The 25,089-nt window shown below is 41.3% G+C and overlaps 1 protein-coding gene and 1 long non-coding RNA gene across 4 annotated transcripts in view; one reads left to right on the forward strand and one right to left on the reverse strand.

Annotated features, from left to right (window-relative positions):
- LOC311515223 overlaps positions 1-25,089 on the reverse strand; it is a 152,922-nt gene that overhangs the window by 100,013 nt on the left and 27,820 nt on the right. The gene's annotated exons all lie outside the window — the stretch shown is intronic.
- On the forward strand, positions 895-17,879 carry ZNF622 (zinc finger protein 622). Of its 3 annotated transcripts, none has more exons than XM_084618131.1 (7): positions 927-1,098; positions 4,650-5,264; positions 7,002-7,241; positions 8,116-8,278; positions 9,568-9,680; positions 15,583-15,726; positions 17,503-17,879. In XM_084618131.1, the coding sequence occupies exons 2-7, from the start codon at positions 4,652-4,654 to the stop codon at positions 17,628-17,630; spliced, it is 1,401 nt and encodes a 466-aa protein (XP_084474257.1). In that variant the 5' UTR covers positions 927-1,098; positions 4,650-4,651; the 3' UTR covers positions 17,631-17,879. The 3 variants fall into 3 exon arrangements, with proteins under 3 accessions (XP_084474259.1, XP_084474257.1, XP_084474258.1); XM_084618132.1 differs by lacking the exon at positions 927-1,098 and adding an exon at positions 1,258-1,692; XM_084618133.1 differs by lacking the exon at positions 15,583-15,726 and having other exon boundaries at positions 895-1,098.

Genomic DNA, 25,089 nt, shown 5'->3' on the forward strand with positions numbered 1-25,089 from the left:
ATCCGCAGCACGCCAGACTGCCTAAAAGGCCAGTGTCTGCTCTTTGCTTTCTTTCCAGAGGCTTTGATCCAGTGAAGACCGTCCAGGATATGGCAGGAAATTCCTGTATCGATCTCACTCTCCTTATTTGCATGCTCATTGCCTTTTACAAGACAGCGCAGTGCAGTGCTATTTAGCTAGAGCTGATAAAAAAAGAAACTTGAATTTTGATTTTTTTTTAAAAAAAAATCGTGTCCATTCCTGCCGGCTCTATATTTACCAAATAGTTCCGTGACACTTCCCCCTCCCCCCCGCAGATGTATTAAAGGTGACGCTCAAGTGCTTTTTAAAAACGGGGTTGTGCCTTTTGGGCTTCTGTGAGCAACGTGATGACCTGGGATGCCTGCTGTTTCGGGCTGTGTGGGGGCTGCCCCCCCCCCCACCATGTCTCCCCCTTTTGATACCGTCAGCCCGGAACACAGCGGCGGTAGCGGGAGGGCTCTTTCAAACCCATCACCCCCCAGGTCCAGAGACGTCTCCTGGGAACGCGCTGAGCCCGCGGCCTCCCGGGCACAAAGGAAGGGCTGTGTGTAAGCGGCTGCTGCACACGGGAACTGACTCCAGGAGTCCTGCGATCCAGGCCTGGGCCCCCAGCACTGAGCCCGCCGCGCGCGCCCTTCCCCCGCAGTGCCAGGAGCGGGGCGGGGCGGGGCGGGATCCCCCGCCTTGTACGAAACTCCAGGATGCGGCTCTTGCCCCCTGGCCGTCCCCGGGGGGTGCATCAGGCTGCGCCGCCCAGGCACCGGGCCAGTGCGGGGGCCGCCCCCCCGCGGCGCTTTGCTGGCCACTGAGGTGGCGCGGGGCAGCCGGCAGGGGGCCGCCACGAGGGCAGAGGCGCGGCAGGACGCTCCGTGGGGCCCGCCGGGCCGGCAGGGGGCGGTGGCCTCCGTCAGAGCAGCTAGAGGCGCCTCCCTGCTGCCTCGGCCGGCGCGTCACGCGGCGGGCGGCCTCTGCTGCCGGAGGAATTGTGGCCGCCCCATTTTGGAATCCCCGCGGGCCGAGCGTTCCAGCCTCATTGTCCCCGCGTTCTGGCCCGCCCAGGAGGCGCGCGCCCCGCAGGTTGGTGCCCGAGACCCCCGGGGGCGGGGTTGGAACCAACCGCCCCCTTGCGCCGCCCGGTCGCCCCCGGCCCCTCCCCCCGCTCTGCTGCGCGCGAGCGGCCTGTGGCCCCGGCCTGGGCCTGCGGGGGAGGCCCGAGAAGCCCCGACCTGGGCGGCGGCGGGACTCGGGGCCGGCTCGCGCTGTGTCTGCCGCGCCTCCGCCGGCGCCCAGCCCGCTCCGGCAGCTAGGGCCGCTTGCCTGAGGCTTTCCCCGGGTGCGTGGGGCCCTGGCCTCGCGCCGCAGAGGCCGCTCTGGTGCTGCGCTGTGCCCCGTTGTCGAGTGCCCGGCCCCCGGGCTGCTGTGAGCAGCCGCAGCTAATGGCAGACCATGAAGCTGACTCGGCACCCAGGACTTCAGACGGGCCTGCTCCGTGCCCGGGCTCTGTCGGGTGTGCCAGGCGCGGGTGTAGGGCACCGAGACCGGAGTGGTCGCAGTACATTAGCTTTGATGAGTTGATGAGCCAGCCAGTCATGAAATTAATCCCGTCAACCCTGTTTTAATGCTCTCTCTGCTGCAGAGTGTCTATACCTCATTCCTGTCATCCTAGGTTTAGTAAGTTTTATACAGTCACTGTATATTTTATCTGTAGCTGAATTTCTTTTGACATTAAACTCAACTCACGGTGTTTAAAAGTAACTTTGGGCTGATCTGATTTAAAACCACCAAAAAGGAAATGCAAAGTGAAGGCAGAAATTGATTTATTTGTCAAGCCATTTTTGTCTAGGTATTATAGTTCCTAACTTACATAACAGAAGCTCTTATATTCTACTAATTTCTGTTTTAGCAGCTGTCATTCTAATACTATGCTGGAATTGGAAAAGGTTCAGAAAAGGGCAACAAAAAGGATTAGGGGTATGGAACAATTTCCGTATGAAGAGAGATTAATAAGACTGGAAATTCTCAGCTTGGAAAAGAAATGACTTGGGGGGGATATGATCGAGATCTATAAAATCACAACTGGTGTGGAGAAAGTAAATAAGGAAGTGTTACTCCTTCTCATAACACAAGAACTGGGGGGTCACCGAATAAAATTAATAGGTAGGAGGTTTAAAACGAACAAAAGGAAGTATTTCTTCACACAACGCACAGTCAACCTGTGCCAGAGCATGTTGTGAAGGCTAAGACTATAACAGGGTTAATAAAGAACTAGATAAGTTCATGGAGGATAGGTCCATCAATGTCTGTTAGCCAGGATGGGCAGGGATGCAAGCCATGTTCTGAAGTGTCCCTAGCCTCCGTTTGCCAGAAGCTGTGCATGGGCAACACAAATGGACACTTGATGATTCCCTCTGAAGCACATGGCATTGGCCACTGTTGGAAGACAGGCTACTGGGGTAGATGGACCATTGGTCTGACCCAGTATGGCTGTGCTTATGTTCTCTCGTCTGTTGATTTGGTGTCATGGTAAAGTAGCAGAAATCAGGTGCAGTAGAGGACCAACAGCAAACAAGTTAACTCTTCCAAACATTAGATGAAACAAGTCTGTTCTTGGACTCCAAAAATTCAGTTACATTTAAATTTTGCCCCCTCAACACACGCATGCAGACACGTGAGAGAGAAAAAATGGAGTTGTGCTTTTTTTTAGGTTAAAATTATGGATGAAAGTAAGTGTGTATAAAAGAAGTGCGGGCATAGCAGCATGTGATCCAATAGTTAGTCTCTTCTATTTTATACCATCGAACAGAATGAATTATTCCTTTGGTGAGTTAGCAGATGTAAGTATTTTTGGTTGTTCTGGATTTTCTTGTGTTTTAATTTTATTTCTGAAATTGGTCAGAGAGGAAGCTAGCAACATTCTTGCTTTCCATATAACTCTAACAAGAGTTAGCAAATACCGTTTTAAAAGAACCGGTCTAAATTATACAGCAGAAAGTGCTGCTTAGATGGCTTGTAGAGTTACCATTTTTTCCTTTCAAGGACCCCATGCTGCTGAATAGAAACAGGTGCTCATGACAATTTACAGTGGTTAAGTGGTACATACTTGAATTAGAAAGCAGGGAGTGAAGCTGATCCTGACTGAAACAAAGCATAACTATTTGAGTGAACATAGACATTTCACAGTGAAGAATGAGTGACTTTTTCTCATCTAAATTAAATGGTTCTTATGTATAATAATTTACTGGTTTATTTTTTTACTGCTTATAAATGACCATTTTTCATGTTTTCTCATGCGTACGTGTTTTTTACTCTGCAGTTACAGATAAGAAATACAGCAAAAGCAAATGCTGGTTTCTAACAGGAAATTTCAGTTCTGTAATGTACCTGTTATCTGATTAAAATCCACACCTTTCCAGGCTGTACAGGCTCAGTCTAGTGTTTGTGGGGGAGTTTTTTAATGTTGAATTCTGTCTGTTGATACCCTTGGAGGGATTGCAGTTTTTGTATGGCTGTTTGGGACTTGATTTTTCCCCTGCATATTACAGGCTTCTTCCCATGGGTTGAATCATGCTTTCCTTAGATTAGTCATATATTAGTCTAAGGTTTGATCTCAATCTGTGACCTTCTGCTTGTGTTTGTTTTGTTGTTCGTTACCTCCGTAGCATCTAGCAGCCCTAGTCCTGGACCAGGACCCCATTGTTCTGAGTCCTGTACAGACACACAACAAAAAGACAGTCCCTGCCTTAGAGAGCTTACAATCCCTTATAGTTTTAAAGTGACTCCATCAGCATTGCATCTACTCAAATTAAAGAAAAGTTAATGATAACTTTAGCAATAGTTGCTATGTATTTGTGTTATTGTACACAGTGATCTCCAATCAAGCAGAGGGCCTCATTATGCTGAGTGCTTTACAAACATACAGTAAAATATGGTCCCTCGCTCTCTCTGACAGTTTTTGTTGTTTTGTAGTCACATTTTTCTATTTAACTCTCCCCTGTTGCTGTGTGGGAGACCCTGACATACAAAAGGGGGAAACGACTGATAGGAGGGCAAAAAATGTCATTGTACACAAAAGGCTGAAAACCAACTGAAAGCTTTTTCTGTCTCTTTCGCATTGTATTATCTTAGTCATTTCTTGTGACAATAGAAGGCTTAAAAAAATCAAACATATTTTTTTCTTTAAAATGATCATGTCCCTTTTTTAAAGACCTATGGCTTGCATCCTACTGACTAGAGACTTCTGGCGTTTGCTCTTTGGTTAAAAGTGGAGAGACCTATAAATAAGTCTCTTTGGGGCATGGGCCATCCTTTTGCTTTGTGTGTGTACTTGGCCTAGGGGTCCTTGCCCTTCTCCATGATGAGGCCTTCTAGGTGCTATGATAATACAAATAATAAATAGTAATACATCTTTGATAGCTGGGACTAATTTTATATCTTCGTTTCATCCTTTGCAATGTCTAACGCATTAACAGTGTTTCATAAACTTTACTAACACACTTGCATCAGGATTGCATCAAATGTGCAATTGCTCAGACAGGCAAGGACCTGACACTGGCTTGTTTTTTATGTCTTCTCCTCCCGCCATATTTTGATCACTTTCTTTTGACATGCTGCCTTTCTTTCCTTCCAAGTAATGGCATCTTATACCTGCATCACTTGCCGTGTGGCTTTTAAGGATGCTGACATTCAGCGTGCCCACTACAAAACCGACTGGCATAGATATAATCTAAAACGGAAAGTTGCTGACATGCCACCTGTGACTGCCGAGAATTTCCAAGAGAGAGTCCTAGCTCAGAGAGCGGTGACAGAGGAACAGAACAAAGTCACTGCCACCTACTGCACAGCTTGCAGCAAGAGGTTCTCCACTTTGAATGCCTATGAGAATCATTTGAAGTCCAAGAAGCACCTAGAACTTGAAAAAAAAGCTGTCCAGGCTGTCAACAAGAAAGTAGAAACCTTAAATGAGAAGAACCTGGAAAAGGGGCTGGCCCAGGAGAGTCCAAACAAAGATGCAATGAATACAGCTATTCAGCAAGCCATCAGGCCCCAACCATCCTTGTCTCCTAAGAAGATACCATTGCTCCTAACTGATACAAGCAGCTCTCCACCTTCTGCTGGAGGTAATTTGTCACAGAGCAGAGAGCAACTGGAAAAACCTCCAAGGCTACAGTGGTTTGAACAGCAGGCAAGGAAGCTGGCAAAACAGGATGCAGAGGATGAGGAGCAAGATGAGGAGATGGAAGAAGGTAAGAAAACCAGCAAGGTGGTAAAATGGTGGCTCTGGGTAAGCAAACTTAGTGGTTGGTTTTGGGTAGAAGCCCCATGTTGTTGTTGGGTTTGGTTGTTTTTTTTTTTTTTTTTTTTAATTTTTTTAAATAAAATTTCTCCAGGCAGGAAAACATTCTTAACAATTCTCTGGGGGAGGCTTTTTTCTTATGAAACTTCACACAGCAGAGGTTCCCACCAAAAAATATTTGCCATGAAGAGGGAAGAAAGATTCAAGTCTAGCAAGGTTTAATGGCCAGTGAACTCATTCATCACTTTTTTTTTTTCTTTTTAAAGATAAACTGAAAAGTTTTCTAGTTACTAAGAATAGAGGTCATGTGTTTTCTCTTATAACTACTGCTTCTATCATGTCCATCAAAAGCAGTGCAGGGACCTGCACTCTTTAGCTTAATGCTCCACTCTGTTACAGCAGATTTATGCTGAAGTAATTCCATTGATGTCAGTGGGGATCAGGGCCCCATGTGTTAGATGTTAGACACATCATCAACTGTTGTTCGGTAAACCCATGTTTCTGTACTCTATTTTGGAAGATACATAAAGAAGAAACAAATGTGAAACTATTTTGCATTAAGATATATTTAAGTTGTAACACTATGTCTCAGGAAGTTTCTAAGCGTTCATTTTACCTTTAACTTTTTGATCAGGACTATTTTTCTACCAGTGCTGTTCGTTCAGAGTGTACGGTGAAAGGATTAGAGAGAGGAAGAAAGGAGTAGTCTCTCTCTGATTATCCTGGGACCAACGCAGCTACAGCAATACTGCAAACACAGGTCAAAGGATTGTCAGTTTGAGGCTTTTAAAGCTAGAAACCAATATCCGATATTAACGTTACCAGGTCACTGGTTTGAATCACATCTAGGTTGGTAATTAATAGTTACCATCTGAGAACTCTTTAGTGGCCTATGTGAAATGAGTTTATTGTCTTCGAGTTGCTAGTGGACATCACAAACAGCCTTCTCCCAGTTGGCACTGTTTTTGCACTTACAGAAGATGAAAGTGTCACGGGAAATTATCTTGGACCCCCCTGCCCCCCATACTCTCACCCTTCCCAGTGAAATTTGAAAACTATTGGCAGAGCAATGTATGGGATCTTGCATGAGTATCAGAGGAGAAATAACCATGACTGGAAGAAGTACAAGGGACACAAAAACAATTGCATAGCTCCAGTTACTTTAAGAACTCCTGCTTATAGATAACTTAGAATGTTTCTTTTGTCGTAAAGATGTATGTATGAAAAGAGTATGTTTGGTTTTATAACTTTCTGCTCATGCTGCTAAGTCACTACAGGAAATCAAAATCCTCATGTTTATGAGAGAATTGTGTTGTGTTTTACCAGTTATGCTTTGTTTTAATGCTGCATGGTACAATAATAATGTTGCTCCTAAACAGCAAAAGGATTTTCATACTAGAGACGATTGTAACTAAATTCTTAGATCTGGTGATCCTTTCATGAGCAGTTTTGAATTTTACCTTAAGCTTCCATCATTTCTTTGTAAGTTAATTTTGACAGTGGTATGAGCTCACCACTTGATTGATTTAAATGTCTGTATGGTAATTAGAACACACAGCGTTTTATATCCGTTTATAATTATTATTGGTGTTGTCAGCATATTCTGTACTAGAGCATACAGATTACGCTTGTTTGCCTGAAAAAAAGATGATGTAAATAAACCTAATGTTTTAACTTGCACTGAAAGGCTGGGAGGATGTGGATTCTGATGAAGTTGGAGAGTCTGAAGATGAGCAGATGGACAGTGCAGTGGATGAAGATGAGAAACAGATTGCTGCTGGTGCAGTACCACTCACAGACTGCTTGTTTTGTCCTCACCATTCAAGCTCTCTCATGAAAAACATGGCCCACATGACAAAAGCCCATAGTTTCTTTATTCCAGATATAGAATACCTTGTGGATCTCAGAGGACTGATTAAGTACTTGGGTAAGCATGACTCTTCTTCCCCTCCCCCTACTCCAACAAGGTTAAATACCCTGTTCTATTGCAATAAATAGATTTGAGCTATGGCCTCAGTGTCAGATGGTATTCATGACTTTCATTCAGTCACATGTATGACTTAATTCTAGTAGATATAGGAATAACCATATTATATCAGGCCTCAGGTCTGTTTAGTTCAATGTACTGTCTCTGACAGTGACCAGTACCAGATGGTTCAGGGGAAGGTATAAGAACCCTGCATTGGACAGCTTTCGGTTATTCTGCCCCCATATTAGGTCTTAACCTGATCTCTGAGGAGTATTGGTTTAAACAGCATGAGGTTTATGCAAAAAACCTCAAGTTCTAAAATATTTACACTGGGTGTGCCTATTACTTGGACGCATAGGTCTCCTAGTGAATGATGATGCAAATATTTGCCAAAGTACTATAACAGTTATGAGAAAGCAGCTCCACTGCAAATGGAATGTTTCCTGTAATCAAACTAGATTCATATTAAATTTATCTATCCTCACTAAAGCTCTTCCACAGCAATGAGCAAGAAAATGCACGAAACAAAACCTTTTTTATGGCATCTCACAGAGAGTTTTTGCCCAGTGTGTGTGATGCCCTCTGTTGTGTCATTTGAATTATTCTTTAAACACATGGACTTCGTCCGTGAAGAGGCAGAGTGTGGTTAGAGTACAGGGGGACCATGGCCCTAATTCAGTTTCTGGCAGTGACTTTCTAACTTGGAGAAAGTCACTTACCGTGCCTGTGACTCCAAGTGGAGATAACCACTTCAGGGATGTTGAAATTGATCATTGAATTGAATGTAAACTCAAAATATATATATATTTTTATATTTTTTTCCCCTGCCCAGGAGAAAAAGTTGGTGTTGGGAAAATCTGCCTGTGGTGCAATGAGAAGGGGAAATCCTTCTACTCAACAGAGGCGGTGCAGGGTCATATGAACGATAAAAGCCACTGCAAACTCTTCACAGATGGGGATGCTGCCTTGGAATTTGCAAACTTCTATGATTTTAGGTGAGGACATTTGTTTTTCTTTCTTGCCACAGAGTTGGAAGCAGAAAGAAGTGTTGAAACTTGAAACCCATTTTTTCCACTGTTGACCTTCTAAAAACTAGACCTATTTCTAATGTTTACACTTAAGGTCCTAGCAGTTCTTGGCAAATCAATTCATCAGTCAGAAGCTGTCTTGGAGACAAAGCTACTGCGCACATGAGAAAAAATAACACCTTAAGCATTCACTTAATACTAATAATATATTAAACAACCTTTCCAAGTTTGGAAGTGCTTAATGGTATGTGTTGTTGGTCGGTGTGTGGTTTTATTTATTTATTTAAAATGAAATGTTAGACCTATTAGGATGCTGTTATCCATTCATACCAGAGGTGGGCAATAATTTTTTGCAGGGGGGCCACTCCATGAATTTTGGTAAGTCGTCACAGGCCACCCACTTCTACTATATTAATTGAGGAGGTGCAGGGTCTGGGAGGGAGTTTGGCTGTAGGAGGGAGCTCCAGACTGGTGCAAGAGAGGGTGAGGAGTGTGGGCTCTGGGAGGGAGTTTGGTGCAGGAGGGGGCTCCGGGCTGGGGCAGGGGGTTGGGGTGCAGGAGTGGGTGTGAGTTCAGGCTCTGGCCGGGAGGCACTTACCACAGGCGGCTCCTGGCCAGCAGCACAGCAGGGCTCAGGCAAGATGCCTGCATGCTGTGGCCCCATGCCACTCCCAGAAGTGGCTGCTACTGGCACATCTCTCCACCCCCCCTTGGGGCAGTGGGCCTCCGTGTGCTGCCTGCAAGCACTGCCCCCGCAGACCCCATTGGTATATGGTGGGGTTGTTTTTTGTATTTGTTTTTAAACATTGCAGGAGACGAAGATATGGTTTTGGTCTCTTCTTAATCTGCAAGCATGATTTAAGAATTTTGTTAAACTATATTCATTTTGATCATAACAGCGTCTATTATGGTGGGCTGTACAGCAGAGTTTCCCAAGTGTTCAATTTGGAGCACTCACTGGTAGTCAGTGGAGAGCTGGCTGGTCATACAGCAGTGGGCTTTTTGATATACATTGCATTTAAAAGTTTGTTGCAACATTGATGCTGTATAATTGAATTGGGAAGGGGTGGAGAGGTGCTCCAAGACAACTGTCTATATTAAAACATAGAGAAAAAGTTTGGGAACCCTGATATAAATGGAGCTTGTCAGTGTTCTGGGACATAACGGGTTTATAGCATGCCAAGTTTATATAGGACAGTTCTGAGATGGAGCTGCTGCTCATGTGTAATTTGGCAGCTGCTGCTGTTGTTCCACAGGAGCAGTTACCCTGATCACAAGGAAGGGGAGGATGTGGTAATGTCTGGAGAGCTCCCAGCAGGGAAGAATTTAGAATATGATGATGAAAGTATGGAATTGATCCTCCCTTCAGGTATGTATAATAGGTACTTTTGATGCAGTATTTATCTTCTTGGCTTTGCTGTAGTTTAAATTATTGCCAACAAAGACAGATTGTCATGTGAAATTCCGATTTGTGCCATGAAGCGGACAGTTTGCCATCCACTTGTCCTTCATCTGCTTTGATCTCAAATTCTGCTATTCCAGTTTTCAGATTGAAGATCTGTTTCCATTTAAAAATAATCTTATTCAATTAGCTCAAATTGAAATTTATAAGATTTCTTAGTCTTTCGAACTTGTCATCCTCCTGCATTGTTTGGGGGATGGGGGAAGGGATGGTGTTTGTGTTTGAGCATCACTTCCTCTTATTTACCTTTGACTGACTTCACCCATGCAAGGATGTAATGTGTACTTTATTGCAATACGTTTTATGGAAAGTAACTTCTTCCAGTGTAGTTCTGTGCAATGTAAGCTGGTCATAGGTAATTAATTTTTACAATCTCTTATTCAGATATTAATTTCCTTAAACAACCACATATTGTTCTTTGTATATTAATTTCTACACTGTAAGTCTAATGCTTTGCAATGGTGTATGGTTCCACACTGAGATATGAACACATCCCCATGATCCCGTAAAGTGCTATCAAGTAGACAGTGAAAATGGCAAAAGAGATCTTTCTTCCAATCTTAGTTACAATAGTCTTGTGTGTATTGCTTGAAACAGTAGTAGGTTTTAAAGAAAATGCAGATAGTGAATAAATTGATGTTTCTTTAAAGGCGATCTTGCTTTTGTACTGGTTTTTTGGTTCTTTGATTTATTACAACTTACAGTGGATAAAGATGGCGTGAAAAGCAGCTGTGGTGCAGTAAGGGCGGCTGTTTGGTTTTTTTTAAACTTCAAAAATATCAGGAATATTGCATTTTGTATTCTATTTTTACTGAAGGACTCCTTGAGGACCAGAGAACCAAAGTAGGAGCTTTCTCAGCCTTCCTCTTAAGCACCTGAGCTGAAGGGCCCCCATCTTAAAAATAACACTTACTATTGTTACCAGGAGCAACTAATCCTAAAATGGCTAGAACTGAAAGGTTAGAGGAGAAGCTTTCTCTTCTGTTTTTGTTTTACTGCAGTCTGGGGGAGACTTTCAGTGGGAGATGAGTGCCAAAATCCCTTTTATTCCTCTGAAAATCTTCCTCCTTTGAGTAACAACCAGTTTATAGACCTGCAGCATATAAAAAGTGAAACTGACTATATGAGAGAAACTATTAAAGACTTTTGTGAAAAATCCCATCCTTTTGGTGTAATATCAAACATATACCAGACCTGACATTTATGGTTTAAAAAACAAAACACTTCTTGATCTGTCTGCCTTTTTATCATGAAGAAGAAAAAAAAAAATATAAAAGTACAAATGCTTCAGTTTTTAGTTCTGGTCCCTTTTAGTTTTGTGGGTGAAAAACATTGGAAACTACTGGCACATAAATGGAAGAACTGATGGTTTTCTCACTAAATTGTAGCTTCTCTGGTGGCTGTCTTGTCTAGTGATACACAAAGTATCTTTTCATCTCTAAATTTATCGGTGATGGGGAAACCAGTAGGGGGCACTGTGGTGCTTTAAATCTTTTATTTTTTTATTCTACAATGTGCAAATAATCAGACAGCCTTTCTCTGCAAAGGTTTTATAGGTGTTTGTTGCATGTTGTTACGATAAAGTTGTTTTAATCAATCACCATTTCAGTGCATGGAAGGGCTAATACAGCTGCACTCAAAAGTTAATTTTTCTAGCCATCTATGTTCCTGTCTGTTGTGAAATACTTGTATTTCTAGAGCAGATTTGGTTGGTGTGAGATGAGGTTATCTAGCTTATTTGCTAAACTGCCATTTTAATATTAAAGACAGGACACTTTTTAAACAAATCTAATTATCAGACTTGTAGATACTAGGTTTGTAATTCATTTGCAAGATATGTGAGTGGAACAATGGAGTATGTGAAAGTCCACTTAGGGAGACTGGAATGATAAAAATACACTTCCAGGCAAGGTGGGAATTAAATTATTGATTTTAATCTTATTATGCATTTGCGTACTTCAGTTATTTTTCTAAGGAAAGGTTGATTCTTAGTTGTTGATAACTATTAAAACATGCTAAATTTTGTACTTTTGTTTTAACCAGGAGGATACACGGTATCAGCACACTTATTTAAGCAAGTATATTGCTTAATACACATTGATTCAGCTGCTTAATTTTTGTTTGAAAATGGTGAATGGTTCATTTCTTTCATTCTACATTGATTTTTTTTTTTTAACTTGGAATTTGTGCCCATTTGGATGCAAGTTGGAATTCAATTAAAAATGCACCAAAACTAGAAAACCAGCATTTTTAAAATAAAACTTAGACACTTTTTCCCAGCACATTTATCAAAACACGTTTTGTATTTAAAACTAATTCATTTATTAAAGAAAGGAAGTATTCTCAGTAATTAGTGAATTGAACTGATTAATTGAATTGAACAAATAACTTGAACACCATAGCCTTCAAGATTTTAGGACTATTAGCTCAAGCTATCATCTGTTTATAGATTGGAGGCGGAAAACAAGCTTTCCTGCTTTTTCACCTCCCAGTTGGTTTCTCAGCTTTGACTGACTTAGTTATTGAACTGAACTAGTTGAATGAAATGAAATGAAATGAAAGTCTTCTCTCTGCACCTGTAGAAGAGGAAACTGCTCTCAGAAGCTGGTTTTGGTCTTCAGTAGAGCTGTCAAGTCATGATTAATCGCGTGATTAATCAGTAATAGAATACCATTTATCTAAATATATTTGGATGTATGCTACATTTTCAAATATATTAATTTCCATTACAGCACAGAATACAAAGTCTACAGTGCTCAGTTTTTTTATTACAAATATTTGCACTGTATAAAACAAAAGAAATAATATTTTTCAATTTCCCTATTGCAACTACTGTAGTGCAATCCCTTGAAAGTTGAATTGTTTAAAAAAACACCTGCATTCAAAAATAAAACAACGTAAAACTTTAGCGCCTGCAAGTCCACTCAGTCCTACTTCTTGTTCAGCTCAGACAAACAAGTTTGTTTACATTTGCAGGAGATAATGCTGCCAGCTTCTTGTTTACAATGTCACCTGAAAGTGAGAACAGGCGTTCACATGGCACTGTTGTAGCCAGAATCACAAGATATTTACATGCCAAATGCCCTAAAGAGTTAGATGTCCCTTCGTGCTTCAACCACCATTCCAGAGGACATGCGTCCATGCTGATGACTGGTTCTGCTCGATAACAATCCAAAGCAGAGCAGACCGATGCATGTTCATTTTCATCATCGTAGTCAGATGCCATCAGCTGAAGGTTGATTCTCTTTTTTGGTGGTTCAGGTTCTGTAGTTTCCCCTTCGGAGTGTTGTTCTTTTAAGACTTCTGAAAGCACACTCCACACCTCGCTCCTCTCAGATTTTGGAAGGCACTTCAGATTTTTAAACCTTGGGTCGACTGCTATAACTATCTTTAGAAATCTCACATTGGTACCTTCTTTGTGTTTTGTCAGATCTGCAATGAAAGTGTTCTTAAAACAAACAACATGTGCTGGGTCATCATCTGAGACTGCTATAACATGAACTATATGATAGAATGCAGGCAAAACAGAGCAGGAGACATACAATTCTCCCCCATAGGGTTCAATCACAAATTTAATTAACACATTATTTTTTTTAACAAGCATCGTCAGCATGGAAGCATGTCCTTTGGAATGGTGGCCAAAGCACGAAGGGGCATACAAATGTTTAGTGTATCTGGCATGTAAATACCTTGCAATGCCAGCTACAAAAGTGCCATGCAAACGTCTGTTGTCACTTTCAGGTGACATAAATAATAAGCGGGCAGCATAATGTCCTGTAAATGTAAACAAACTTGTTTGTCTTAGTGATTGGCTGAACAAGAAGTAGGACTAAGTGGACTTGTAGGCCCTAGAGTTTTGCATTGTTTTGTTTTTGATTGCAGTTATGTAACACAAAATCTACATTTCTAAGTTGCATTTTCACAATAGAGAGATTGCATTCTAGTATTTGTATGAAGTGAAGTGAAAAATACTATTTCTTTTGTTTTATAATTTTTAGAGTATCATTTTTATTACTTATATCTGCAATATGAGCACTGTACACTTTGTATTCTGTATTGTAATTTAAATCAATATAGTTGAAAATGTCAAAAAACATCCAAAAATATTTAATAAATTTCACTTGGTATTCTATTGCTTAAGAGTGTGATTAAAACTGCAATTAACTGAAAAAAAATTAATCAGCAGCCCTAGTCTTTAACAAACTCTGTAGTTCCAGGTGCTTAGCCAGTGACTGCCACCAGTTCAGTGGTTTGACTTTTTTTAAAACTTCAGCAGGAAACATACTGCTTGAATATTGTTTTTAATTTAAATTATTTTAATAGACTGATCATTTCAAATTTAATTTTAAATAGGTTTATTTTTTAAAAAATATACGTGGTTTTAAATTAAACAATTTTCTTACTCATTAAGTCTGTTTCGCTTCAGGAAAATATAAAAGCGGTCATCAAAATTAGATAATTGTTAGCAGGTAGGGGTTGACGGTCACTGTTGACAAACAGGAAAACAAGCATTTGGTCTTTTGTCATAAGTGCTCATCTTTGTGGAATTAAGCAATCTGGCTGCAGAGTCTGTCCCTTCGTTACCTGATCCCCATTTTTCTTTATTATCCAGCGAGAGGGGGAATGTTAGCCATTCCAGTTCGGTTTGTTTATGCAGGGGTTCCACAGCGGATCACAAAGTAGTAACTGAAAATCTCGAGAAAAAAGCGGCAGAGAGTCCTGTGGCACCTTATAGACTTACAGATGTATTGGAGCATAAGCTTTCAAGGGTGAACACCCACTTCCTCGGATGCATGTCTCGAGGGAATTCAGAGTTTTGGATTCCAATCCTGCAAGCTATTGTGTGGTTGGAGCTCTGGGTCTCCCTAAAGCATTTACACTGCAGCCTGCAGGATTGGGGCTGTATTTTGTCATGAAATTACCTTTCCTGTTTGCACTACTTAGTATAACCTACCAAATTGTCAGTTTGTTTAAAAAGAAAAAAAATAGGTAGGGAGGGAAATAAGATTTATTCCAGTGATAGGCCCAGGCTTTATTCATAAAATGTCAGGAAACAAGAAGGGACTGTTATAACTAACAAAACTTACACTACCAATCTTCATGTTCTGGTTTGGCAGTAAAAATGTAATTAGAAAATCTCTCCTGTAGTCTCGAATTGTAAAATATGGTGTTAACCTGCTGCCTGACTATTTGACCAGTTGCAAAACACGGTGCCATGTAAATTCTCTATGCTAATCGTGCTATATAAATCTTGATGTTGGGCCCATATTTTCTGACTCGCCACAGCTCAGATTGATCATCTCCACTGTTTTGCAAGGAGTAGAGAACCTTAGTGAATTTTTATAGTTTTGTCATTAGGACAGTAACTCCTACCCATGGGATGGCTTTCTAGATGAGATGCTCTAGTTCAACCAGAAATTATTGGGCTTGATGCAGGAATTACTAGGTGAAATTCTTTGGTCTGTATTCTTTAGACTGGCTGATTGTCAAAGTTTCTTCTAGCATTAAAAAGCTGGCCCAAATCCTTGCAACAAAACTAACAGTCAGTCGTCCTCTCCATTTCCTGCCTTTAATTAAATCTTCCTGGAGGCTTTTATAATTCCTAGCCATCCTTTAGTTGAGCTGCTGGTCTTTTTCTGCCTTTCCTCTCTTCAGCATGTGGTATACTATAGACGCTGCTACATTAGTCACACTCTATCATAGTCCTAAAACGTCAGACCCTTTTAAAAGTAATCAATGTGATTACTTTGCCTCAAAAGCTGCTTCACTGTGCTTGACTTAAACTGTAAAATATTCTCTTGTGTAACAGGTGCCAGGGTTGGTCACCGTTCTTTGATGAGGTACTACAAGCAGCGGTTTGGTTTGTCAAGAGCAGTGGCTGTTGCTAAAAATAAGAAGGCAGTGGGCAGGGTGTTGCAACAGTACAAAGCTCTGGGCTGGACAAGCAGTACAGGTAGGTGACAAACTTAAGTTCTTTAAACTCTCTTTTGAGCCTGTATTCTTAGAGGGGGGTGAGCGTCAGAGCCTGGTTTCCAGCCCAGCTCAACCATCTACATGGCTATTTTTAGTGCTGTACGTGGGCCTGAGTCTGCGTCTGTCCTCCCAGGCTCTGAGACTTGCTGCCACACCCTGTGTAGGTACACCCTTAGAGCAGTCTCCTTATACTAGCATTTACATGCTTGAATTCTGTCCATATAGTTACTGCTAGGTGCTCTCAGATTTGGGGCTTCACTTCCTAGCAAAGAGCAGTATCGCTTTTGCAGTGGGAAACTAAACTTCTGGCACGTGAAGATGGAGAAGAGCATCACTGCTCTGTGGTAAAAGCTTGGACCTTGTCTCTTGCACAGTATCTGACTTTTGGGTATCCCCTTCTGTTTTAGTCCTCTTCATTTCTGGCACATAAGCATAATACAGTGTAGAAATTTGCCATTCCAGCCCTGCTTTTTGAGAAGACAAGCCCTGCATATACACAAACTAATTGTGGTCCCACTGCTTCTTATAGCAAAAGTGCATTTGTGTACAACCCTGAAACTTCCTGTCATAATTGGGTGATGTGAAGTTATGAGGGATGAATCTAGGCTAATGTACAAAATACACAAAGGCGAGGTTGGCTTTTCAGAACTAGAAGTTGCATAGACTGTTCCTGACTGCTAAATTCAAATCCTGTTTCCAGTTATGACATATTCTCCCTTAGTTTGTGCTACTGTACTTCTTTTCGCTCCTGCACTACTGCATCTATATGTATGCCCCTGTAACTGTGTAGTTCAAATGTTTTGTCTGAACAGTGCTATGCACAAGCCTGTTGTGTAAGTGTAAAGTATTGCAGAATACTTCAGAGGATTAATCTAGAATTGAATTCTAAACATGTATTTTGATACTCGGATAGGAACATAAATGTTGTACTGACCACAAAGGAAGGCTGTCACCCTTAATGTGTCAAGTTCTGTCGTTAATAGTTTCTTTGCTAGAGGTGGTTGACGGTAATTAAGATTATCTGTCCATTTGTGTGGCACTCTTTCCTTCAGCTGTCAATGCTTGCCATTTAATGTCTTGCCATTTCATATGGTAATACATGACCCCAGCATAAACGGTTTTGATTGGGACTGTCAAAGAACAATTCAAGGTTGGATACTTGCAGTGAATGAGCTCCAGATGAAGAATGATTTGCAGAAGTTATTTGGTAAATAACTTTAAAAAAAAAATTAAAAGAAAATTAAGATTTGTTTGAACAGAGAGAGACACACTTCAAATCATTCAATTAATTTAGGTCTGTTTCAGATCGGTAGCCATTCAGAAAAACTTCCTCCCTCCCCCCCCATTACTTAGATCTTGATCCTCTCATGAGCTCAGAGCAAGCAAACCCTTGTCCACATGTAGAGCTCATTGCAGGATTAAGCCACTTAGATTTTGACTTCCTGGGAAAGGTACAGAAGAATAAGGGAAGGAGTGAATTTAAAGAGATGGGTACACAGGTTATAAGCCTCTCTTGGACACTCTTATTCCAGCATGAAGCCTCTTTTCAGCTTAGTTTACATTGCTTGGGAAGAGGGTAAAGCTAAAATGAAAAATGCCATTCTTACTGCAGAGTAAGTGCCTACCCAGAAGGTTAGACCAGGGTAACTATATTGCTGCAACTAGACTGGGGTAATTGGAGGCAAGGCCTTATACTTTAAATCATTCTGCAGTCTTGCAAGCTACTGACTTTTCACCCTTTTCTCCTTTACAAAAGGAGCAGCCCTAGCACGTGAACGTGACATGCAGTATCTACAGAGGATGAAGTCTAAGTGGATGCTGAAGACGGGAATGAGTAACAATGCTACAAAGCAGATGCATTTCCGGATGCAAGTCGTATTCTGAGCTGCCACAACTGCTATACAGAGCTTGGTCCAGGAGAGGAGAATTAATAGCTAGTATCTTTTTTTTTTTTTTTTTTTTTTGGGTGAAGGGGAGAAATTTCACTAAAATGGACCCTGGTACCTAGCCAGTGACTGTCTGGATGCTACTATTTCTCCTCCTCCTCTTGATACCTCTTGTGAAGAGGTCTTGTATTCTAATAACTGTTGGACTGTCAAATTTGTGTCCAAATAAAGTATGTGGTACAGGTTAGTCACTGGTATAGATCATGTGCATTCTACTAATGTCCATCTTTATGCAGTAGGTTTTGGTTGAACAGCTGACTTTGTGTTGTAATTGAATTACAGAAAACTTGCCGGGGGGGGGGGGGCAACTGAAGAGAAGATTCTGATTATAAGCCTGAGGTGTGAGAGAAGCCTGTGCTCCAGCCCTTCTGGATTAGTGTAAAAGATTTTCTTTTGTATGAAGTAGGAGAGAACACTTTACCAAAGTTATACACTTTCTTTATATCAAACAATTTTGTAAGAGGCACTTTAGACAGGAGTGTTAAAATCCTTCAGTGGGTGAACTGAGGAGAGCTGCTCAGAATGAGCACATTGCCAGCACATGACGAATGACAGGTATGTATTTGGTTGCGTTCAGTTTATGTAGAAATTTCTGTGCTAGTTGTTTGAAGTAACACTTGACCTGAAAGGAAATCGGTTATTTTTTGTTCTGAAACCATAGTTCTAGGGTTTCAGCTAATGGTTTCTATCCTGTCAACAGAGCACGGCCCATTTTCAAGGAGACAGTTGAGTTTACTAAAAATATTACAATGTGTCTGTTTGGATTTAACTTCAGTATAATGTTTTGAATACTTTATTAAAATTAAAGCATCCGTTTAAGGTATTTTTACCAGCACCACTTCCATTATGAATTGTTAAAGTTACTCATTACTGATGAGAGTTGAAAAGTTAAGGTGGTAGTCACCTTTGTACTTCTGTGTAGAGAGGCATTTTTACATTCTTGATAAAACACACTGACCACACAACCTTCTCTAGAAAGGCAGCCTGCTAAAGGAGGGTCTGTCTGACACAGTTGTCCAAGAAACCCTCTGTTGCTTAATTTATGGTCTGACTTGTAGCAGTCAGAAATCAAGTATGCTGTTACCTTCATCACCCCACAGTTGCGGTAGAGTATGAGAAGTGCAGAAATATGAACATGTCAGCATGGTGCACACCACTGCTACGTGACTGACTATGGAATGTGGCTGAGAATGAGCCTTTTCTCCCAAAATTATCCCAGCTACTACCACATTATTTGTCAAATTAAATTAAATGCAGGTTTTAACAGTGTTCCATGAGATGACTTCTCCCCTCAATTGAAAGAAGGTTCAATTAGGTTTATGAAAAATCTGAAGTTCAGTATTAGGATTGATACATGAGTGGTTTATTGGGAATGTAAATTTCACTGAAAGTTAATTAGTGGTATCCATCTCATGTTTTTTGAAAAACTACATGAATACTACTCCACTTTGCTATAATTTTTGCTTAAGGAAGCTTGCTACAAATTAATATGCCAGGACAGATGTCACTATTTTCAAAATGTGTTGCTTGTAATGGGAATGTATCAGAGAAGCATCAGACCATGTTTTTAGGCTCTCAGCACCTGTGGTGCTCAGAAGCCCTTTAAATAATCCACAAGAGCAGAAGGGTCCTTTGGCAATCCAAATAAAATTTGAGTGTTCCTTTTATCATTGAAGGGCAGGGCAGAGGGGGTGTTTTCAGCTATTTAGTCTAACAGCACTGCTTGGGTTACTTTCCAGCTTTAGGTTATCTTCCCAACCATAAGGGAATTGTGTCTCAGTTGTGACTACATGGGACCCTGACCATGCCTAGGAAAAAGGTGAAAGCTAATGCAGAATTGAGCCCCCTAATTTTAATTTAAATCTGCTTACATGCTGTGTAGATTGCCCCCTAACCTATGATCTAGTAGAATGCAAGTTATAGCAGCTTAGATTCTCCCTCCTAAAATATGCTACACTACATATCCCCTTTGTAGAATAAATTCAAACCAGTAAGGAGGTCTTTCTCTGAGCATTGCTGAGAAGGGCAGAGCAGATGACGATGGTGATCACAACTATTCCCATCTCTCACATAATCCAAGTTCTGGAGCTGGTAATTTCTGCCTCACACCCATAATGCTGTCGTTCAACCACAAATTACTTTAGGAAAGATATCCACTCTAGCTTTAAGGATTAAGTGATGGAGAATCAACTACATCTTTGGGCAAATTGTTCCAATGGTTACCTTTGCTTTGGATTTTTAACAGTAAATTAAATTTATCAAGCTTTGACTTTAGTCATCGGCATGTATTTCTCTCTCTCTGTTAGGTTAAAGAGTTCCCTATCAGCAATCATCTTCTTGTGGAGTTACTGCTAGATCATGGTCAAATCACCTCAGCTTCTCTCTGAGGCCCTAGATAGATTAGGCTTAGGTCTTACTCAGAGGCATGTTTTCCAGTCATCCAATCATACTGTCACTTCTCTAAATTCCTTCCAGTTTTTCAACATTTTTTGGAAGTGTTGATACCAAAACTGGACTCAATATTTAAGTGCAATGCATAGACTAGTTTTAAAGCAGCATTAAGATGCAATTTTTACAAGTGTCGATTTAAAGTACAAAAGATGGAATGATTATTCAGCAATATCTTATGCTGTTCCTGCGCATTTCATACACTTGCAAAGCAAAAATCACAAAAGCATGGCAGAAGGAATGGAAGTGTTGGATCTCTGTTTAACCAAAACAATGCAACTATTTGAGAAGTCCCACAGCTGTGAAGGCCTAGGGTTAGTATTCCAATGCAACATTGGTTTAGGACAAGGGTGGGCAAACTTTTTGGCCTGCGGGCTGCATCAGGTTTCAGAAATTGTATGGAGGGCCAGTTAGGGGAGGCTGTGCCTTCCCAAACAGTCAGACATGGCCTGGCCCCTGCCCCCTTTTTCCCTGACTGCCTCTGGCACCCCTGCCCCCCATTCAACCCCTGTGTTCCCCACCCCCCAAACTCCCTTACCCAACTCCCCTGTCCCCTTACCAGGCTGCCTGGCAGCGTGGCTGCACCAGGACAGGCAGCTGTGCCACCCGGCTAGAGCCAACCATGCAGCACAGAGCACCAGGTCAGGCTGGGCTCTGCAGCTGTGCTGCCCCAGGAGCTCACAGCCTCCCTGCCCAGAGCACTGCACCAACAGTGCAGTGAGCTGAGGCTGTGGGGGATAGGGAACAGCAGGGGAGGGGCTGGGGGCAAGCCTCCCCAGGTAGGAGCTCAGGGGCCAGGCAGGAGGGGCCCACAGGCTGTAGTTTGCCCACCTCTGGTTTGGGGTGTTTTTTTTAATCCAATATTCTACAGGTAATAGGATTTGTTAGTTTGTTTTTTAATCAAATACTTGCACCAAATGTTTTCAGCCCTCCCCTTTAACATGGAAGTGCAGCTGTGTGGACCACAACTTCCAAAATGCAGTGGTCCACATGCAGAGTGGTTAAGTAGTGAGCCGAAACAGACCAGGAAAGGACCATTGCTTAGAGGTACTGGGCACAGATTTCTCATCTGCATCTGAAAGAAATAAAAATTGTTTACTGGGAAGATACATATTGAATCTTTGACTACAAATGGTATTCAACCAGCTATTCTTTCCCATAGGTTTCACTGCAGAATAAAGAACCTGCCCATCCCCCTTACTTTCTGGATGTTAACAGGAAAGTGGAAGCCATCCTCTCAGCAGTCAGTTCTTTATTTTTATACAAATTTTAGTGAGCGAAGTTTTTAGACAAGTGACCATCAGCACCATACTATTTAAGCACCAGCCATGAATGGAAATGGTAAAAATTATGTTTTGAAACTTGTACATTGTTTTTAAAGAAATTTTGATGTTTAGTCTGTAGTGTAGGATAGTTACAAGTTTTCCTATTTTGAATAAACACTAATTGGAAAAACTGACCTAAATAATTGGCCAAGTTAGTATCAGAAAATGTGGCTGTGGACATTGTCACTTTATTAAAAAGGGAACCAGTTATGCCTAACTGTAGCTGGTCAGGAATGGTCAATGTTTTTTGGGTTTTTTTTTTAATTGTTAACCAAACACTAACCATGTTAGTTTAAGAATTTGCCACTTGATTCTTGAGCTGGTAGACAGCCAGCAGAGGATACAGCAACCCCATTCCCCTAATTGTTATCCTTAGAGCCACAAAGAATAACTGGAGTGGGGGCATAATGGTTTGTGCCCCAAAAGAAACATTGAAAAGAAGGGGAAATACAGGAGTAGGAAAAGGGTGAAGCAAGTAACACTCCAATTAGTTATATGGAAGTTTTGCCTCATTAGGGCAGCAGTGTTGAGCACAAGGAGGGTATCACAAACCAGGGACAGTTTGTGTACGTGAACACAGAGTAAATGGCTCCACGGTGATCCGCTGGCCTTAGCCATTTATAACATGCCATCTTACCACTATGGAGGAGCTGTCTTGCAGGGGCCAATGATACACATGACCAAACCTGGCAATGAGCGCAGGTTCAGTTTTATAATGGTTCAGTATCACTTCTATGCATGTTAGGTGTTTAATGTATAATTGCTGATTGTAACTAAGCATAAATCTAAGTACCTGGGGGTACTTTAACACGTGCATTAGTTTAAAGTGTCATTAACCTTTCGGAAACTGTCTGTTTCACAGGGATTTAAAGCATAGGAAGTAGCTAATTTCCAAGGCTTTTGGAGATATGCACAATAGGAGTCAGTAGTGGTGGGGACACTTGCATGAAGGGTGCTCTTCTTCCAGAAACTCACTGAGTCCCCAGCACAACACACGTGACCCACCTCCTCTGTTCAGGTTCTTGCCTTGTCATAGGGGTAGGAATGAGAAGAAAATGTTAGTTGGATGGTAGAACACGTTCAAAGCCGTGAGCAGCAAGCTCAGAGAGCTGGGATTAAGGCAGAGGGGACACAGACTGGCCAGTAGTAGCAGGTATGTTAGGTGGGAATTTCCCATGGATGGCTGGTGGGGGTGGGAAGATGGGAAATTCTGGAATGGTTAAGCAGTGGGGGCTTTCTTCCGATAGGGGAGCAAGTAACAGCTGGGAGGAAAGCTTTCAAAAAAAAAGTGTCATACATCTAACGAAGCTAGTCAAAAAGATCCTCAAACATAAGGAAATTAAAATCCTTAAACTGAGGCTAGAGCTCGAGCCATGGAAGACATGCATACCCCTGAACAAAACAGGAAAGAAGAAAAAACAAAGTATGGTAAATGGCAAAGTTCGAGAATCTGTTCAAACCCAGCAGGTACTGTTCTGAAAATGGAAACTCAACCCTGGAGGGGCCCATAGAAAAAGAGTAGAAGAGAAGCTCTGGCACATAAATTTAAGGTGGAAATTAGGAAGGTGAAGGAGGACCACCTAAATAGCCAAGGACATAAAATTCCATTAAGTACAGCAGAAGCAGGAAACTTATGAGAAGATTGGTAGGGCTGATGGCTTAATAAAGATTCAAAAGGAGCAACTGAAGGTAAAGAAATTGCAGTTACACTGATCTGTTTCTTCAGGGTGCTAGGGAGATACTTACTCTTTTCTGCTAATAAAAATGAGGTATTGTCAGGGGCGGTGCTGAAACAAAGTGACAAAAAAAGAAACAGGGCACCAGACTTGGATAGTACGCACCCAAGAGCTCCAAAGGAGTCCAGGTGGGCTGCTAGCAAAAACATGCAATCAGCATCGATGCTGGAGAACTGGAGGGTAGAAAATGTACTTTAAAAATGGTTCTAGGGCCTATTTGAGAATTACAGGTCCGTAAGCCTTATTTCATTAGCAGAAGTGGTTAAAAGGATAATAAAAAATAGACTCAAGTGACATGGTAGGGACAAATCACACAGCTTCTGTAAAAGAAAATAATTCCCCTTTTAGCTACTGTAATGCTTTACATAAATTACATCTACTTATCCACTATTTTGTTGATTAATTAATAGAAGACTTTCAAAAAAATCTTTAACAAAATCCCTCACAAGAGGCTTAGGAAACAGAATGGTCTCAAGTCATGTACTGTCAAGAGACAGAGAAAGCATACGTATAAAATGATTTTCAACATGGGAAAGAGTTAACACGAGAGTGCCACAAGGGTCATTAGTAGAACTGGTGGTGGTGGTAACTATATTCTTGATCTCTAATAAGGGGTGAGCAATGAAGTGGCAAAAGTTGGAGCTGGCACAAAATTACGTAGGTTAGTCAACTGGAGAAAACTCAAAGGGACTTTACCAAGCTCTGAGGAGGTGGCTAGGAAGCAGGATGGTAGATGAAATTCATTAACAAATCTGTAGTAGTGCACATTGAAAAGACTAAATCTGCGATTCTCCTCAACATTGCTACATTTCAAAACTAACTGTAACCACTCAGGGAAAAAGACCCGCTTATCATTGTGAACAATTCAATGTAAACTTCTGCTCAATGCACAGCAGTGGCCTAAATGCAATGCAAGTATTAGGAGGTATAAAGGATAGTATAGAAAATACTATAGATCTAATGCCATTATGTATGTCAAAGACGAACGTCCTCAACTGGACTAGTGTTATAATCTGATCACCCGTCTCAAAAAGGGAAATAGCATTAATAGAAGGGCTTGCAAGACAGGTAACAAGATCGAAAAGTTATGGAAACTTCCACACCAAGGAGCTGGGGACTGTTTAGTTTATACGGAAGATAAGTAATAGGAGGTCACAACTGAAATATAAAAATAGAGAATGGTATTGAGAATGTATGAATCCGACAGGTATTCCTCTTTACTATTTCTAATAATGAAGTGACAAGATATTAACTGAAACAGAAAGGCAGCAAATATTTAAAAAAACAGTATATTTAACAGCTGTCCCCTTTTTCTAATACTGCATAATTGGCCCAGGAAACTGATTTCCATAAGATATCACGAAGGGCAAGAACTGAGGAGGATTTTTAAAAGGTTTAGCCAGACAATGAGAACATCTACTCTGTGTCTGTATTAACTAGGGTGACCAGATGTTCCGATAGTAGGGGATTTGTCTGATATATGCAACTATCCCCCCTTCCCTCCCTGAAAGAAGGTGTCCTGATTTTCCACACTTGCTCTCGTCACCCTAGTGTTAACCTTTTTGCTACAAGTAAACATTACATTTTATATTACTACTGCTACCCATCTCATTGTGTACGCTGTAACCCCGCTTCCAACTTTATGCCACTATACATGCCTTGCTAGGATCACAAAGGTAACTTCACTTGGGACATGCACCCCATATTCTTCATAGTTATATTATTATATGATTATGGTATTAATTATGATGCATTTTGTACAAGATGGGGCATGTAAGGTAAATTATGAGGCATGTAAGGTAAATTATGATTTGCTGAATGTGATTATCCTATTTGTATGCATGTATCATTTTTGTATCTGAAGTTATGAATATTGACTATGTATCTG

The sequence above is a fragment of the Lepidochelys olivacea genome (genome assembly GCF_965140295.1).
Source record: "Lepidochelys olivacea isolate rLepOli2 genome assembly, chromosome: 2".
NCBI classification, from domain to species: Eukaryota; Metazoa; Chordata; order Testudines; family Cheloniidae; genus Lepidochelys; species Lepidochelys olivacea.